Raw genomic sequence first — 18,829 nt, forward strand, 5'->3', positions numbered from 1 at the left:
GAACATTTGTGTTTCTTTATTACCTGGATGGCGATTTTTTTATTTTTTTATTTTTTTTACTCTCGTTTGTTCACAAATGTCATCTCAAAAAGCCCTCCAAAATAAATTTCACTACGACAAAGGCAACTTCCACTGTGAGGCGAAGGGAAAAGGCAAATTTTTCATGCAGGGACACACAGAACAGCATTAATATGCTCCGGTTATTTGTGGCCGAGGAGTTTGTCAAAGGAGGGGAAGCAGCAAAGCGTCTTCACAGGTTTACCGTCGGGAAAATAAGACTTACAAAAAAATAGATATATGTATATAGATTTGTAATAATTCTAGTAATAGCTTTTGACCACACCCACAAGAAAAAAAAAAAAACTCAAACATCCACTGACTCTTGTAGTACAATCATCAAAGTATGGCGAAGTGGGAGCAACACGCGGAAGTAGCTGCGATGTGTCGCGGACACACGTCCTTGATGCTTCCCTCCTCCTGTAAACACCTTCAGACGCTAAAACGAGTCGCTTCGCCCGCTCGCCGACGCTTTCGTAATCGAGAGAAAAGCTGCACAGAGGGACGAGAGTTCCCCGATTCCTTCCATCAATCCCGCCAAATCCAGATGAAGCGACTCTTTGCGTTTAGTTTTTTTTTTTCTTCTTCTTCTTTTTTTCTGCATAGCCTCTGTTACCACACACACACAAGTCACAACCACAGCTCACCGAGAACCACGACAGTAGAATCCTTATTCACAGGTTAATACAAGTCCGCACAGGTACATTCCTCGGTAGATTTTTTTTCTTTTTCTTTTTTTTGCAACATTTAAAGAGGATCTCGAAAAGGTTCGAGACGTTTGTTCGTACTCGTCGCCGTTGGGAGTTCTCATGGCAGTAGCGCTAAACATCTTAAAGTCTCACCCAAAAAAAAAAAAAAAAGTATTAAAGGCTATTCAGAGATGAACCGGCTAAAGTTAAGAGAGAAATGGCAAAAAGACTTCAACAACTTCGAAGAGTAGATATAAAATCAGACGGCTCAATCGACATGCAAAGAGAGCGCCGCGTAAACACATTTCTCTGTCGGGGAAAGCAAAAAGAAAACAAAAAAAAAAACCACTGTTCCAAACTTCTCCATCATTCAGTTCGCCTGCACAACTAAAAGCAGAGCGACAGTGACGTAGCGACGCAAAGCCACAGGCCCCTCAGAGGAAAAAAAAACAAAAAAAATAAATAAATAAATCCAATCAAAATCCAGGAAATCAAATCCTCTGCGTTTGCCAAGACGACAAAAAAAAAGAAAATGGTGACAGAGGAGTGAAAACATTGGGAAGATGGTTTCCCGCAGTTTCCTGAAGCCACCCGGGCCATCGCGGCGCGGAGAGAACGAGACGGGCGGTGGGCTCCTCACCCTGGTGGTGGCGGTGGCGGCGGCGGCGGCGGTCCGGACGGTCGGCTTGGGAATAAAGCACCTCACGCTGGAGCTCAGTTACCGGAGAAGTCGGCCTCAGCCGGAGCACTTTTTACATCCAGAGTTCCTGCGGGGCGTGAAAATTGAACATTCCAACATTCAATGCCTGGAAACTGAAATCTCTTACACAAGCATGCCTCGGTCACAATCTTTCATATTTCAGCCACCTCTCCTCTGGTGTCCCCCAGGGCTCGGTCCGAGGTCCCACACTCTTCATTGTTCTGCAGACGACACCCAGCTCTATGTGTTGATGCTTTTTAACGGTACAGCATCTTTTTTTTTTTTATTATATTTTGAACCTTTCTTGTTACTAACATGAATATATGGACTGTTGGTACAGTCCTTTTACAGGGGTGGGACGTTGGTCTGAGGCTGTGAAGGTTTTATTTTGTGTTTCCTTACCTGACAGAGAACTGTTGGACTTCTGCTTGTGGAGCTTCTCCTTCTTCACCTTGGGGATGATCTTCAGCTTCATGCTGCTGCCCCCGCTCTTCACGCTGCTCCTCACCGAGTCCTACGGAAACCAGCAGAGGGCCGTTGGAAAATGCGGGATATCGGCGAGGGCAGCTGTAGCGCTCCCCCCCCGCTATCCCACCCATCCCCTCACCTCCTCGGAGCACTGCATGAGCGGGCAGATCCAGTGGATGTCGTCCAGCTTGTGGAGTTCGGCGCTGAGGCTGTTCAGAGTCGAGCGAAGCTCCTCTTCCTCCGGGGACTCCGACTGCAAATAGCAAGGAAGCGCTCCGTTAACTCAAATTCACGTTCCACAATACGACACCGGATCACAGCATTTGGCCCCGGGGGGGCGACGTTCTCCGTCTGCGTGCCGACGAGAGGCCGACATCTGAGCTGCCTGAAGAGAACGTACGGTCCCCACAACCCCGCTGGATAGTGGGCACATCCACTGATCTGAACACCTGGCAAACTAAATGTGTCAACAAAGTATGTCATTACAGAAAGACGCTCTGTTGATGGAAGATATGAGCAGGTTGCAGACAACCCAACAGCCAATATGGCGTCTTTCTGAATGGTGTCTGCAGTTGACCTTTAAAGGAGAGGTAATTCGGTAGAATCCTCTACCATCAAACTTCTAACTGAGCTCTGCAGAAGACACTTTTGGTGGAAAGAAGCAACAGATGGATAATCTGACTCGTCATGGGTCCCAAAACTATCAGCATTAATCCCATTGGAGTGGATACTCAAATACATCCCCTGGGAGATAGATTGGGGCGGCACTGAATGTCGTAAAGCGTATACGATTTGAAACAGCCAATGACGTTTCTCTGATCAGTGTTTCCCTCCAACACAACTTGGGGTTGTAGATCACCAGTCGTCTGATCATTAGTCCGTCGTTCTGATAATTCTGGTTTCGGTGCTCAGTACTTATTGGCGAAAGGGGCGGGGCACTTGTCTGCCTCTCAGATTGGAAAAGCCTTTAGAGAGTTTCATTCGAGAAAAAGATTAAGGTCTGATTGAGAGAGAACCGTTGAGCCGCTTCCCAGTGCTCCCATAAAATACTGAGAAAACCAGTCGGAGAGGAAATGGAAGAGGTTTACCAGAAGTTTTCCATCGAGCAGCATCCTGGTCTCCGCCTGGAGAACTTTACTGCTGTTGACGATTTCCACCGCCGTGCTGCGACTCAGACACTAAGAACACACAAAATGCAAAGTCTGAAAAACACACTGGGTCCTCGAGCTGACGCCACTTTCAGATTAACAGTACGAAATTACTAGTACGTGGATGTGAAACACAAACATAATACTGAAAATATTGTTATAGTCGGTCCTCGGGACCATCTGTTGGCCAGTCAGTGCCCGGACCTGCCCCCCCCCCCGTAGCATCTTACCTCCGGGCTGGACAGCTTGGCCTCGGTCAGCACCAGGGCGGTGGCGTTGACGGCGTGAGCCAGCTCCTGCTCCACCAGCTTGTGGGTCTTGGCGGCCTCGCGGATCCTGGAGACGACGAGGGGAGAAATGATTACCAATAAGGGTAATTACCATTCTAATGAAGCCAAACAGCACATTTATTCCAGCCCTCCATCGTGCCATTTTGTTTTATTTGTTGTTATTTGCATTATAACATTAGTTTTTAAGACGATCAATGAGAAGAAACTGATGAAAACACCCTAATATTACATTAGAATTTGCAATAAAAACATGCATTTCTAGAGAAAACAAAGAATTATCACTAATTTCTTTCCAGCAAGTTTGATTTTTGGGGTGCTGCTTGTATAAAATAGAGTAAATGAATCTAAAGTATTATCCTTGCTTTAGTCTTGTGTACATAAGTTTGGTTTGTTTAATTTCTGTCTTCACAATTAAATTTTTTTTATTTTAATCTCACATACTCATTGAAGTACTCTAAAACTACCACTAGAGGCACTCATGCTCCCATTTGAGAATCACTGCATCGCAATCATATTTCCGATTTATATTGTTCTTCCACTGAGTATTTTCCTCCTTTTGTCCACAGAACTCTGCCTGACCACTTTGTCAGTTTATACAGTGATTTCATTTCTTTTACTTTTTCTCCACCCTTTTTGTTCCGATACATTACTGCTGGCGTCGCTCCACTTTCACTCATACTCTGTAGTACTCCTAAATTACCACCAGGGGCACTAGTTAATTTGAGAAACGCCATTATTATGATTCAGTTCAGGAGTTTGAGAAGAATTTCCTCCTTAATGCTGCACCGTTTCGACGTTCCATACGTATAAAATCCAATGAGAAGCACACAAGTTTCGACACGCGTCACTCACTTGTTGATGAGCGTGTCTGCGACGATGCCGAGCTGCTGGACCTGAGCGCACTCCTCCTCGGTCAGGTACTCCATGGACTGCTGCGAGTTCAGGCGGGGCCGGGAGGCCTGGTCGCTGTCAATCTTCCTCTTGTCCTCCCACGACTTCAGCGTGCTCTCAAAGGCCTGAAGCGTTCAGACAAATCGCTGATTATCAGAATAAAAGCGGTACGTTCAAACTAACCGAGATACAAGAGGAAAGAAAAAATCCATTAATTAAACATCCACCAGTAAAATCGGAACTGCAGCTCACGCCGTTTTCTCGTATGATAAAAGTAACGAGGAGCATCTAACAGAGTCTTTACGAGTCTCACCCGGTCCCTGGTCAGCATCTGGGCGCGGTTCTTGTGGACGATCTTGACGATGCCGGGCGGCTGGATCCAGGCCTCCCCGTCCACCTGCACAGGAACGCCCTCCTCCCCCAGGATGGTGATTTTCACCTGCCTGCACTGGAAACACGGCAGACAAACAAGCTTATTTATTCCCCGGAAGACTTGCAAAAATGTAGAAATCGCACTGAAATTCAAGGCGACAGCAGAAATGTGAGGGTTTCAATACACGTTATATATACTCCTCATGAAACCTTCAAAATGTTTGTATTTTTGCGCTCAGAGTTTGTGAGTCTTCAAGAGATTTTCTCACCACTCTTTGATTCTTGAAACTCTCGTTTTGAGAATACAGACACAGTTTGACCTCAACGAGAATAGAAATCTGATTCAAAAGCCAGAAAACACACACACACAGTGACGTATGGAGACCAGGGGTCTGCGACCTTCATCACCATGTTATCTTTGTAGCAAAAACAGTTTGGAGCTGCAATATTTAACCTGGGAAATAAAGACATGTTGGATGTTTCACATTTTCTTGTGACATTTTTTTTTTTTTTTTTTCAGCTGTTTTGGCTATTTTAAGTGTTTTATTGTTTTTAGTTGTTTTAGCCATGTCGATTTTTTGAAATTCTTTCTGATCATTCTTTTTTTTTTTTACTGATATTAGGCATTTTTGCTGTTTTTTTGGCATTTAAGCTATAACGGTTTAGGGCTTTTTTAATGGATTTTTTGGCATTATTGAATTTTAAAGCTCGTTTAGCTGCTCTACATTATTCTCAGCCATTTTGACCTGGAGACTTTAGGGGTCTAGGGTAAGAGGCACCTTGAGGGGGCTCCCACACTAAACCGTAACCATTCATAACAATGATCCAATAACCACCTTTCAGGCAACTTTCAATTAAATTTCAAGTTGAATTTTAAGTGTCCGACAGTCGGGGATGGTGACAGATAAAAAACAACAAAAAAAAAAAAAAAAAAAGCAGACATTGTTACCTGAGCAATGCGGTGGTGCTGCAGGTTGATGACTCTGGACATGGCCATCTGCATGCTGCCGAACACGGCGACCACCTCCAGCTTCTTGTCGTCGAATGACGGCGCGCCGAAGTTCTGGACAACGCGGGAGACCGACACACACACAAAAAGCAAGCTTCAGGAAACAAAGCTCCTTCCGAAAGCTCTAAATTCAGCTGTGCGTCACGCTCACATTGTCCTCCTTGGTGCCCCCCCAGAAGTTGATCCCTCCTGCATAGCTGGGGATGTTGAGCACAGCCAAGCCCTGGAGACTCGGCAGAGACATGGGGACTCCGTCACACTGTGGAGAAGAAAGAGAGGAACAACTTGAGTCATTGGTGTCATTTCTTCTTTCAAACACTGTGCAGACGTGAGCGTCGGACCTCCAGCTGAACTCTTTGCTCCAGGTTCTTGTAGGTCTTCTGGACCAGCTCTTTGGTCCCCAGGACTCCGTACCACATCATGTTTTTGGTGCGACTACTGCAGGTGGAAACAGAGAAGAGGAGGGGGGGGGAGAGGGGGTGAATCCAATCGAACCCGCATCTCAAACCGTGAAACCGCCGACGCCGAACGTACCTGCATTTCTTGGGGTGCTCGTCCCTCTTGTTGTTGAACTCGAGGGAGATTTTGGCGTCGAGGCCGATGCCGAAGTAGTTGTTCATTACGCATTTCTCTGAGCATTGTCTACAAACACACACACACACACACACACACACACACACACACACACACGCGCTGTCAATAAACAACACGAGGATGCACGGCGACGGTGAGAGTAAAGAGGGCTTACATGGAGTCCTCGCTGAAGGTGACGGTGTGAAGGCTCTCCGGCTTCTCCAGGACGATGGGGGAGGTGGGACTCAGGCTTCCTACGCCTGCACACAATCAGAACCAGCAGATTAAAGACCTTTAGAAAACCCAAGATTTAAAACGTGGTCCTGACTTTTTACCCGAAGCTCGTTAGAAGATGTTAACTGGGGATTAGAGCTCATTATAAGGTTATTTTATTTATTTTTTGTCGGCTTGGATAAGCTCTTAGTAATTAATGTGTCTGTAATATGTATGAATTCAAAGGTTTTCAAAATTTAGAGGCTCTTCAGATTACCCATCAGACAGACTTTTTGTGGTTCCCATAGTTGATTTTTTTTTTTTTATTTCAGTGACTAACTATTTGAAAATATATATTTTTTTTTACCGAGTTATTTAAACATACATTTATTCATTTTTTAAAAATCCATTACATTGAAAATGTCATCTAGCCACAAAACTTTTTTTTTTATTTGTTTTACAATTTAGGTTAATCTTAATTCTAATTAAATTTATTAGAAATAATAAATTGAATTATTTATATTTAGGTTATAAATAAGTTGTTGGAGTTGAATTTTTTTTTTGAATAAATGACGTACTGTATAGTGAGCTAAAAAAAAAAAAAAACAACCAACCCATAAGGAAACTGGTTCAGCAAACATTTCAAAGTAAAATTTGTCCCCACACACACACGTACGTGGTTCAGCGTCCTTCAGCTCCTCGCTGTTCTCCCTCTTGATGGAGGATGAGGACGACATCCTCTGGACCTGCGTGTGTCGGTTCTGCTCGTCCACCACTGAAGCAACGAGGGAACATCGGGTTCACTTTAACTTCTCACATAGAAACGCACAAGCAGAACTAGACGCGCAAGCAGAACTACAAACGCACAAGCAGAACTAGAAACGCACAAACAGAACACCTTTCTCTGCCTGCTCGATGATCTGCCGCAGGGCTTTCTTCAGGCTGTTGGCTCGGAGCATCAGCTGCTCCTTGGACCGATACGTTTTACCCTCCGAGCCCGACTCGCCGCCGCTCTCCACGGGACTCGAACCGTCGCTCTCTCGACTGGGCACCGAGCCAGCTGGTACCACCTGGATGGAAAAGAAAACGAGAGAATAAAAGACTTGCTTCCGTAAAAAAAAAAAAATTTGCAAAAATGCTGTAATTAGTTTGTTTCTATGAAGTATATTAACTAGTATTTTATTCTGTTGCTCTCATTTTAGCCATTTTAACCATGTCACTTGTTTTTTGTCTTCACTTTTAATTTTAGTGGTTTAATTTATTATTTATTTTTTGCTATTTTCTTTGACTCTTTCAGACAATTTAACAGTTTTTCTTTTTCACCTTTTCTATTGGGTTTGTCCATTTTCCTTTTTAATCTATTTGAGCAATTTTGCCTTTAAAAGACACTTTCAAAGATTTGTTAGGAAAGTAGTTTGGTTTGCAAATAATGTTTAAAAAATAGATAAAATTTAGTGAACGCTTTAGGGGGCCACATGTGTCATTTATTTATTTTTCCTCTTAAGAGTAGGATTCCTGCAGTTTAATCACATCCTCGCTCCAGGATTCCTCTCTGAAGCTGCTCTGCTGGTGAGTGACGTCTCCCGCTCGCGGCTCGTTCACAGTTCAGACGTGATCCGAGACGCTACTTTGACTCAAAGCTTGAACTCCGTCTCTCTTTTTTTAACCGAAATCTGACACTTTGAGGGCTGAGCTGCTTCTTTAACCTTTGAATGAAAGTCTCAGAAGGGAGCGGAGGTGAATTTTTAAAAAAAAAGAAAGAAGCTAAATGATGTTTTGCGTCTCCCTAAAGAAGTGTTAAGACGTGCTTCCCCATCAGCCGGTGTGAAGGATCAGATTCATTGAAAATCTTCAATGTTCGCTATAAATGAAACACGTCTCGTCTTCAACCAAACGCACACGAAAAGAAAATGTGGCAGAAAATATTTATTTTTGCAGCGAGAAGTGCCACAGAACTGGGTCTTTATGAGCTTCCTGACGTTGAAAAACCTCTTTAAAGTGGCACAGAAATGCCAAAGAATGCATTAAAATGTTCAAAACCCCAAATAAACAGCATGTGGAAATTAATTAATTCATGCATAATCATGAAGTTTATCGTTATCATCAAAAAATAGTGAAAAATAGTAAATGATAAAACAGCTTAAACAGCTTCAGAGAGAGATGGGGGATCAAACTCAAGGTTTTAAGAGTGTGGGAGCCAGATTATGGATTTAAGATGTGATAATCTATCCTGCCTGGATTCAAACTGATGGATAATGTCACCTGAGCTTCGGCTTCCTCACTTAAGGCCTTCACCAGGGAGTCCAGTTTCTCGTTGAGCAGAGCACACTGGGGAGGAGAGAACACATTGCTTATCATCTCGACAGAAACCACATGACTGTGGCGGAATATGTTCCTTCTCCCACCTAAATCCCCCGAAGCATTAGTTCGTCTGCAGCAGGAAAGAGAGTGTGTTTGTCTCGGGCGCGTTTTCATTCAGAAAATAATCCAGTTTGACTGAAAACTTTGATTCAATAATAGGTTAATTTGCTATTTGGTGCTGCAGCCGTGTCGATAATTGCAACTAATACACAATCTATAGCAAGTACTACCAACAGAGAGTATGCAGAAAGTCAATTAAATACATTATAAATCAATATTGAGTGCAAGTATTTCTTAAATATTGTAAGATTAAATGCATTTTAAGGTGAATATAATCAAATATATGCATCATTTGGATGTAATCATCAATATGCAAATATTTAGTGAAACATTAACTGACAAATGACCATCAATCTGTCAATAATCCCTTACAATTTGGTCCTCTGGTTGATAAAATGACATTGACTTGACACTGCGGGTTGAATATTTAGACCCTGAATATAAGATGACCCCAATTGATCAGATTTATTTCCATGAAAAGATGAATCTTCTCTCGTATTCCGACTGATTTCTGTTACCACACACTATAAACGCCTATTCCTCCATCCTTTATATACTGCCTACTTGTACCGAACATCACTTTAAATCACACATAAAGGCGGCTTCAAAAGTCTCAAATCAAATTCAATCAAATTAAAGTTGAATAAGAATAGCCACGGCATCTGTGGGTGTTTGTTTTTTTTGTTGTTGTTGTTTTTTGTCATGAGGAGTGACTTTGACCTGCTGTTTAATCCCTTTTAAAGACGAGACTCGTGAAGAGTCAGAGAAAACACGACGCAGCCGAAAGGCTCCAAACACTAAAAGAAGTGATAACATTGAACCTTCGACTGCACTCTCTCCATTATACACACACCTACACTTGCCCACTAGTTGCTGTTATACAAGCCGTTACGTAACACACACACACACACACACACACACACACACACACACACACACACACACACACACACACACACACACACACACACACACACACACACACACACACACACACACACACACACACACACACACACACACACACACACACACACACACACACACACACACACACACACACACACACACACACACACACACACACACACACACACACACACACACACACACTTACCTTCTTTGCCATTGCATCTGCCTCCTCCTTGTTCTCCGTCGCTCTCTCGTACGCCTTCCCCACCTCCGCCACGAAGTCGTTCACCGTCCCACACAGAAACCTGACGAGGAGAGGATCGGGGGGGGGGGGGCACGGGGACGAGGGGCGATGAAGGTGGAGGTTAACCGTGATTAACAGGGCAGAATGACACTAATTACACGGTTCACACCTTTCAGATTTGGTGATTCACCGTGCGGTCGGGGATTACACACAAACACACACGCTCTCCCTTTTCATGGCCGCCCACCTGCCTGTCAGCCACGTCGCCTCCGCACGCTCACTGTTTACTCACAGCTGCCACATCGCTGCTGTTGTGACTCAGCAGGGGAGCTTTCTCCAAACTCAGGGGGCTCTTGTGCATTTGGCAAATATTTGATACTGTCGAGTTAATATTGCACCTCTCCTGCAGAGGAACACGCTCCCTCGATTTTGGGAGTCATAGTTCTCATGTTTCCGTGTATCTATTTGTGTTAAATTATGTTGTTTCTTTTCTATGTCAGAGTTTCATCTTACCAAGAGTTACCTACACTTAAGGTGGGAGCAAAATGAACAGAGTATAAATAGAGTATTTCAGGACAATCCAACCCGTTACCTCTCGAAAGAAATTTAAATGGTTGCACAATGGCATTGCCGTTAACGTATACAAAGTATAAACATTAATAGAAAAGCCAGAACACAAAAGTAAATTCCGCAATAGAAATACATAAGCGAAATATTCCAAAGGCACACAACAAAAACGGCAAAAGAAACAACATGAATTTTTGCATTTGTGCTGCATCTTTGTTCCACAACAGAAAATACAGACGCACAAAATACAAAAGAAAACAACACAAATACGAAAGCTAAAACACAAATACACGTTTTCCAGCATGTCATACAACATATGTCACGGAAAACAGAAACATATTCCTACTGCTCCTCTTTGCTGATCTTGACTCTGATATAACACGTTTATCCTTTGTGGCCTTTAGTCACTTTAGATGTAAATAAATCGATGTAAACAGTCAATCTAATTTGACAAAGGCAACATAAACTACTTTGGTATATTAAAACGTACGAGCCGCGTTCTCTTCACGTTGAGACTTGAATATGTTGGGAAGAGGAAGGAGGGCAAAGAAACAAGTCGTAAAATATTAAACTCAGTTACTGTCAGTGCATCCCGGTGGAATCTGGAGTGAAATCTGAACATTATTTATTGTCTAAACTGTTTCCTTTGAGTGCCTCTGCTGACCCGCGGCCGACGGTAAACATGCTTCAAAACCTGACGTTTGCCGTGTCCGACAGGCCGGCGTTGAGCGTCTTGGTGCATTCCGAGCGCGTCGGCAGGTCCCCGAGGCGTTTTAACCGCTCCGAACTACAATCAGCTAAGCGGCGGAGGAAAGTGCTCCGTAATGGCTGCAGCAGTCTTCCAACCCCCCCCCACCCCCAACCCCCAACCCCCGAGGAGGAGCACTGATGTACTAATGCACTGAGGACAAACTCTAAATACTGATTCATCCGTCTCCTCCACTCACGGCTCAGGCAGTGTGTAAGTGCCCCGGATGAAACCAAAGCAGGAAGGGGGGAAATTAAAAAAAAATAATAAAAAGAAATCGATACTGGCCGACCAGACGCTCGCATCCTGGTTCCATCCACTCGTCTCTACATTCTCATCACCTCAGCATCGTTTCCATTGCACGTACTTGGCAGAGGAAATGACGTCGCTGTGCTTGTCCGAGTCCAGGATCTTGGCGAGGTGGGAGGCCACGGAGTCTGCATACTGAGTGATGTGGACCTGAGACGCAGACATGGAGAAGACGTCGCAATCAAGAACCAAAAAAAAAAAAAAAAGATCAGCAAGAAGTTTCCGAATGTTCTGCAGAACCTGGACGCGACAGTTGGTACACAAGACCACATGTACAAGACATTTGTCTTACATCGATGTGGTCTTTCTCTGTGTATGAGATGTATGAGATTCTGCTTAAAAGTATGACAAAAAAAAATTTGCTTTATACTAAATCACATGCAGTACTAACAGATCTATCACATTAAACGACATACTCGGTTCCACAAATGTTGGGACGATGCACCTGGAAACAGCTCGGTTCATTTGCTTCTTATGGGTTTTTATAGTCTTATACGCTCAAAGCATTATAATTTGTGGCACAAACTATTTTCACTAATACAAGTGAAATGATACACTCAAGATCTATAAATATGAGTAATGCCTGGGGTGAGTCAATATAGAAAAGCAAAAAAAAAAAAGAGTATAAAAACAAATTAAAAAAGTATTAATGATTGTGCAAGTGAAGAAAATGAAAAATAAAAAAAAAATAAAAAAACTCCTGAAAACTGTTTAATCACGTCGAGTTTTAATGGATCAAGTTAATTCATTTTGTGCATTTATGAATAATGAAATGTTTTCTCTTAATTGTTCTCTTGGCAGCCTTTGTGTTGAAATACAGGATTGAAAGTGTTATTTCCAGCATTTTAGAGCCTGGAGAACTAATCTTACTTGACGACATCCTCCCACTCGGTATTGGAGCCGTCTGAGATCGTGACGCGAGTTAACGGGTTTTAGGCCACTGAAACGTGGATTTCTCCGTGGAATGTTGTCGAAACTTCGGCAACAACTTAACTGAAAGTTTCAAGCACGTAGGAGAAAATATAGAAACGTGTAACAGCAACAATAAATGTTCTGCAGAATTCTGAAACGGGTAAGTTGTGCGTTTTAAACCAAACTGGTTGGAATCCTACACCAAAACTTGGTTACCTGCTACTTCCAGGTATATTCAGTATTTTAGAGGCTCGGCTGGATTTGAAAACAGAGACGCGGCCTTCCGTCGATTTCTCCACGGCTCCCCGCGGCTCACGTCTGATTGTTTCGGCTTCCACCCCGCCGGGGCCGGATTGATTCTCTTCGGACGCTTTCCCACGATGGTTCCGCGGCGTTTGTGAAGATGGGATCGCGTCTGTGTGGAAGCGTTGGCTTGTGGGTTGTTTGTTTTTTTACCTGCAGAGGCGAGTCCGGGCCGTCGTCCTCCTTCACCGTCGGCGTGTGTTTATTGGAGGTCGGCACCTCGTAAGTCATCACGCTCCACCTGAGGAGAAAAAAAACAAACGTCAAGCACCAGATCAGGAACTTTATTAGTGGCTAATCGGATTGAGTTGGACACTTTGGACGGAGGGGATCAAACCAACCCACATCCCACTCTTATCATTCGACATCCGCTTCTCCCAGTTTTGGTTTTCCTGAGAGATGTTGCAATTTCACATTATTATACTTCTTTTTGCGCTTTAATTTTATTTGATTATCCATTTACCTTTGGAATGTGGTGCAGCGACCTTTCGTTCTCTGTGTGCTGCGTTTATATGAACGACAGTGAAGTTCAATTTAATTACAGCCGACTTTTCGTTAACATTAAATACCAAAACACATCCATTAACTACATGAAAATGTTGATTGTGCACTGGGATCAACTAGAATCACACAACAGATCTGAGGCCTTTTCATTACCAGAATACATTATTTACCTTAGACTACTCCTACAACAGCATTATGAGCATATATGTATAAATTAATGTCTATCTCATAATTTCAGATTTTCTTTTTTGTAATTTGTAAACTTTAGTGTATTAAATGTTCTATAATTAACAGTGTCAATTTCCAGTGTAATCAGGATTCGCCCATTTGGTTAAATAAAACACTGCTTCTGCTGCTTTATTTCTATTCGATTATGAGTTAAATATAAAGCTAATGGAAAAGAAATGAGATCAACTTTACACAATGTCACAAAATGCACAAGATTTTTTTTTCTGATTGATGCGGCCTCTTACATCTTGTGTGCACCAAGAGCACAAAAAAAATATTCTTTTATGTAGATGATAATGTCATTTTTGTCCCAAAATTATTACGATTTAGTTCATTTAATCAGCCGCGACTGAGCTGTGCTTTTCTTCCTTCAGGCACACACATCTGTGGTGGAATCATTTTCTCTGGTTTTATGCTTCATTTTGTCTCGAAAACAATGGGCATATAGGTCAGCACGGCTCCGTCCGATTGGTCCGACGTGCAGAGGGACGAAAACACAAAGTGCATGAACACGATTTAACTGCAGTTCAGTCTTTTGCAATTTTCTGTATGTTGTAAAAAATAAGTTGCGATACACTGTGCTGCCCCAGTGGCTGAAGTCACTAAATGTTTCCTCCCAGCCTGAACGCACGCGTCTGAAGTACAGGTACTTATAGAATCTTTATGTGCCAGTAGGTGTGATTGTTCTGATGGACTCTGCAGTGACAGTAAAATACACGAAATGAAACGAGCCTTCAACATCGGCATTTTTCCACCATTTGAATAGGAAAAAAAGAAATAAAATTACAAGAGCGGCAGTGATTCACTCCCATCAAACAAAGCAAAAGTCGCATTTCATAGTGCACCACTAAGAAAGTGTCTCGTTTCAGGTCAAGATAAGCTGCAGACTCTCCCTCTTAACGACGTACACCTTTGAAACCACTTCAACGTCACTCATTGCTCTTCAACACACACACTGCCGGTTGAATAAAGCCTCCTAAAGAAGTCACCTTTTTACCCACATTAATAGCTTTTATTACTGTTTTAATGTACATCTTGAACAAAATCATCCGCCTGAGTGAAGCAATCCTCGTAAAACAAACCCGCTGCGCCTCGAAAAACGATGACGAATGCCAAGGATAAGAAGTGGATGACGAGCGTGTTCGTACGGAGTCGGGTAGGCACAGCACGTCCCCTCAGCGTCACGACCGACCAGACTTTTACCGGATTTACAGCCCCTGAAGGAGTGTTTAAAGAGCTCCGTCACAAGTGGCTTTGGGAGCGTTTGGTATCTCTGCAGCCTGCCGTCTCCCCCTCCGGGGTTTGTTTGACATAAAACAAAACGGCGCGCCCTCCGACGTAAGCGCAGGAGATGATAAGAAAGCCAAATGCCGACGGATGAGATGAAGGCAGACGGCGGGGGGAGGAGGGGAGGTGGGGGGGTCGGGGGGGGGGGGGGGGGGGGGGGGGGGGGGACGAAGCCTCGCTTGAATTTTAAAATCCAGCTCTGGCTTATTTGCATGTTTTAATATTGACAAAAAGTCAAAAGCAGCCAAAAATAAATAAATAACTCCCCCACTGGTGTTGTGGAAGGAGGATATTTCAATATGTCATGAAACTCTGCACTGATTTCTAAGTTGGTCCATAAAACTAAATGCTCGCAGGCTGAAAGTTTTGGGAAATAAAAGCGACCGTGATGAGTTAATTGCGCTCCAACTCATTCAGTTTGTGCTGAATTAGGATTTCAGTCTGGTTAAGAGTAGAAACCCCCTGGAAGTCTCACCGGTCCAGCATTTTGGTGGTGGCTCTCTCCAGCTTCTCCAGGATCTGCAGCAGCTGGGCGTCGTCGTCGCAGAGGCCTCCCCAGCCCAGAACCCGAGCCAGATCGTTCCCGGTGCCCAGAGGCAGCACGCCGAGCTGACACTGCCAAGACGCGACGTAAAGAGATAAAAAACCTTTGGTAAAATCACCTCTTTTGTCCAAGTGGTCAGCAAATTGGATCACAGGGCGAATATCTGAATACATATGAGAATTTAAAAGGTATATTTATATAATAAGGTAAAAATGTCCCTCTATGCTCACAACAACCACATAATGAGACAAATTCTGTCTTCTAAATAAGACAGGAGTAAAGTAGCATATATGTAATCCAATCCCAAACGATTGTAGGAGACCAACACCGGTTCAACTCCCTCCCATGTTGGACTGAAAGGACAGCGCATCAGTTGATATGTTAAAGCTGACCTTTTAATTATCCGATTAGTTCCACGTGACTTCAATTGAGGTGACTCGAAGCCGATTTGCGACGGCGCCTACTCGTGTAAACTGAGCGTTAATTTGGAATAAACATCCGTGTCCGGTGAGCGTGACATTCACTTCTACGGACATCGTCGTCTAATCAGGTCAGGTGAGCAGCGGCATCGGTTTCTACCTTCGTCCACGTCTGAATACGACTTAAAATACGGAGAGGATTAATTACCCGCCGTTTTACAGGGGAGGGAGGGGAGGCCGGGTCTTTGTGAGTTTAGCACAACAGGTACACCTCCGCGGTCCATTTTCCTCCACACTTCACCATTATATCATCCTCCTCCTCTTTACCTGTTTATGGAGGTTCAGTTTATCCAGCATCGAGAGCACCCAGCCCACGCTGCCATCTCCTCCGCACACCAGAATACGAAACGTCACAAACTTCTGGAAGAGGCGCAGGCTGGCGGAGGGGTGGGGGCGGGGGGTGGAGTACAGAGAAAAAGAGGGTGAAAGGCAGAGTGGAAAATGTTAAGAGGCATGTGTCAAAGAGAAGCGGCTCCACATTAAAACCAGTCGTGATGGACTCAGACGCCCACCAGCAAAGCTGTTATTATGAAGAGCTTCTACTTTTCCAGTCGTTTTATCGGCATTTAAAACTTCTCACTGAGTCACACGGAAGTTTCATAGAGTTTGGAACTGATTAAAGTTGCAACTTTACAGTAAAAAGTAACCAGATAGGGATGAAAATACCCTTGTGCTGATTTATCGTCTTCCCCGGGTGTATTATTGTAGATAAAGTGGGTTCAGCAGGAGTTATCGGGAGGAAGATGCTCTAAAATCTGAAACTGACAACAGGCAGTTCTTTGAAACGGCAGATAATGTTGTTTTTAATCTGCTATTGTGGATACAGGATTAATGTTGCTAAATTAGTTCAGGATTATTTTGGTGCTCCGACTTGAGTAAACAGGAGTTTTAGTAAAATAGAAACAGACCGGCTCCACCCTGGAGATAATCCCAAACGTAATGCCAATGCTAACAGTGCCCATTTTGCTTTTCTATTTATAGATTGGGATTATAGAGCATCTCCCTCCCATGAACTCATGTAATTTCAGAAAACATCCAGATTATACAGCATCTTCCTCCCACTAACATCCAGAATATAGAATATCTTCCTCCAACTAACATCCAGATTATAGAGCATCTTCCCCCAACAAACATGCAGATAACAGAGCATCTTCCTCCTACTAACATCCAGATTATGGAGCATCTTCCTCCCACCAACATCCAGATTATAGAGCATTTTCCTCCTACTAACACCCAGATTATAGAGCATCCTCCTCCTACCAACATATAGATTATAGAGCATCATCATCCAACTAACATCTATATTACAGAGCATCTTCCCCCCACTAACATCCAGACAACTTCATTCCTCCAACATCTAGATTATAGAGCATCTTCCTCCTACTAACATCCAGATCATAGAGCATCTTCCTCCCACTAACTGACAAACAAACTGAATAAAGAGTCTTGTATATGAATTTTCCAAACTTGAAGCGTTATGCAGATTAAAACATGAAGGGTACCCGAGCTCCGGTCCTCCGTTCATCAGGTCAAAGACCTGAGCCGGGTTCAGAAGCTGCTTGAACTTGCGCAGGAACTTGACCCCCTGGTTGTCCCCGCTTTTAGAGTTGACCAGGACCAGGAGGGGGCTGGAGCACGACGCCGAGGCGGCCTTCCAGAAGCCTGAGAGCAAAACATTCTCAGTGGCAATTTCAGGTTTGCGAAAACTGGATGGATGCTGGACGCGAGACGCTAATTCGCGGCGACAATACGCAAGGAAACAGTCCCATACGTGCAAAGGTTGATGTTTTTGCGCGACTATTTAGTCGCGTTCAAACTGCTGGTGTCAGTGTTGGAGAAAGCTAAAGGTCGGGGGCAATTTCACACCCAGTGCACCGAAAGGATTTACACCGCTGGAGTTGAAAGGTGACATTCCTGCACTTTGACCCGGCCGCTAACGCAGCGGCACAAAGAAAAGAGCCGGCGATTTTTTTTTTTGTGTGTGTGTGTTTGCAGGCGTTTGGATGCGAGCGCGCCAGGGGTGTCTCACCGTCCGAGTCGATGCTGTTAAGTGCAGTGGGAGGAATGATCGACACCCGACATTGACCCAAGGGACACACCTTCCCCATTTGTTCTTTACAGCTGCTGTGTACCTGCAACACACACACACACACACACACACACACACACACACACACACACACACACACACACACATACACATACACACGGACTGAGTGGTTGCCATCGTAATTCTATATTTCAGTGGAAGCAGAAAGGTCATTACATCCCTCTGAAACACAGTAAATGCCAGTTCTGCAACCTTTACAAATGCCACTGTGATTCATTTGTGTGCGAGCCTGCGAGTTTCTTTGTGTGCGCATGCATACGGAGGATTCTGACTTTACATTATGTGCGTGTCCTTTTGCCCCGAAGCACTCCAAAAAAAAACAAAAAAAACAATGCACCCTTCACTAAACGGAATCATGGGAAAGAGTCGAGTCACATCTTTGTCACTATGATGTTGAATCTAAGCAATAAAAATGAATAAAACAATTAAAGGGTAATAATTACTTTATTACATCACATTTAATGTGATCAATGCAGTCTGTTTAATATCTGCTTAATATCTGTACTCTCAGCAATGGTTATTCACTTGTTTCTCTCCCTTTAAGCTCAGTTTTTCATCTGCTGCATTGAGCGCAAATGTACATTTTATTGAAATGCATGAAATTCCTGTTGGTGACGCACACGGGATCGATGATCTAACCTGGACTAATTTCTTTGCACCCGAAAAACACTTTCACCTGACAGCAATTCGTTAGCCCAGTTTTATCTCAGACTTTAACCTCCTGTCCTCTCCCCCGTCCCCTGGAGGATCCGAGCTGCCAGCTCAAGTGCCATCCCATTACCCTGATGGCTCCATTCAACATTTCAAAGCCTCGAGTCCTGGAGGGGAGTTTATTTGAGGGGCAAAACTTG

The 18,829-nt window shown here is 43.7% G+C and overlaps 1 protein-coding gene across 3 annotated transcripts in view; it reads right to left on the reverse strand.

Annotated features, from left to right (window-relative positions):
- Positions 1–655: 655 nt before the first annotated feature.
- The window catches only part of LOC308124048 (diacylglycerol kinase delta), a 69,178-nt gene continuing 51,004 nt past the window's right edge, over positions 656–18,829 (reverse strand). For all 3 annotated transcript variants that reach the window (XM_080486830.1, XM_080486832.1, XM_080486831.1), the window contains 22 exons: positions 17,898–18,000; positions 17,371–17,530; positions 16,136–16,244; positions 15,321–15,460; positions 12,980–13,067; positions 11,670–11,761; positions 9,949–10,048; positions 8,673–8,738; positions 7,309–7,480; positions 7,087–7,185; positions 6,373–6,457; positions 6,159–6,266; positions 5,966–6,062; positions 5,776–5,883; positions 5,565–5,678; positions 4,557–4,691; positions 4,205–4,368; positions 3,293–3,398; positions 3,003–3,092; positions 2,054–2,167; positions 1,849–1,960; positions 656–1,513 (listed from right to left, as the gene is read on the reverse strand). In XM_080486830.1, coding sequence (XP_080342956.1) covers positions 1,461–1,513; positions 1,849–1,960; positions 2,054–2,167; positions 3,003–3,092; positions 3,293–3,398; positions 4,205–4,368; positions 4,557–4,691; positions 5,565–5,678; positions 5,776–5,883; positions 5,966–6,062; positions 6,159–6,266; positions 6,373–6,457; positions 7,087–7,185; positions 7,309–7,480; positions 8,673–8,738; positions 9,949–10,048; positions 11,670–11,761; positions 12,980–13,067; positions 15,321–15,460; positions 16,136–16,244; positions 17,371–17,530; positions 17,898–18,000 — 2,415 coding nt within the window. In that variant the 3' untranslated portion in view covers positions 656–1,460. The remainder of the gene's footprint in view (positions 1,514–1,848; positions 1,961–2,053; positions 2,168–3,002; positions 3,093–3,292; positions 3,399–4,204; positions 4,369–4,556; positions 4,692–5,564; positions 5,679–5,775; positions 5,884–5,965; positions 6,063–6,158; positions 6,267–6,372; positions 6,458–7,086; positions 7,186–7,308; positions 7,481–8,672; positions 8,739–9,948; positions 10,049–11,669; positions 11,762–12,979; positions 13,068–15,320; positions 15,461–16,135; positions 16,245–17,370; positions 17,531–17,897; positions 18,001–18,829) is intronic.

This window comes from Lipophrys pholis, assembly GCF_963383615.2.
Source record: "Lipophrys pholis genome assembly, chromosome: 18".
NCBI lineage: Eukaryota > Metazoa > Chordata > Actinopteri > Blenniiformes > Blenniidae > Lipophrys > Lipophrys pholis.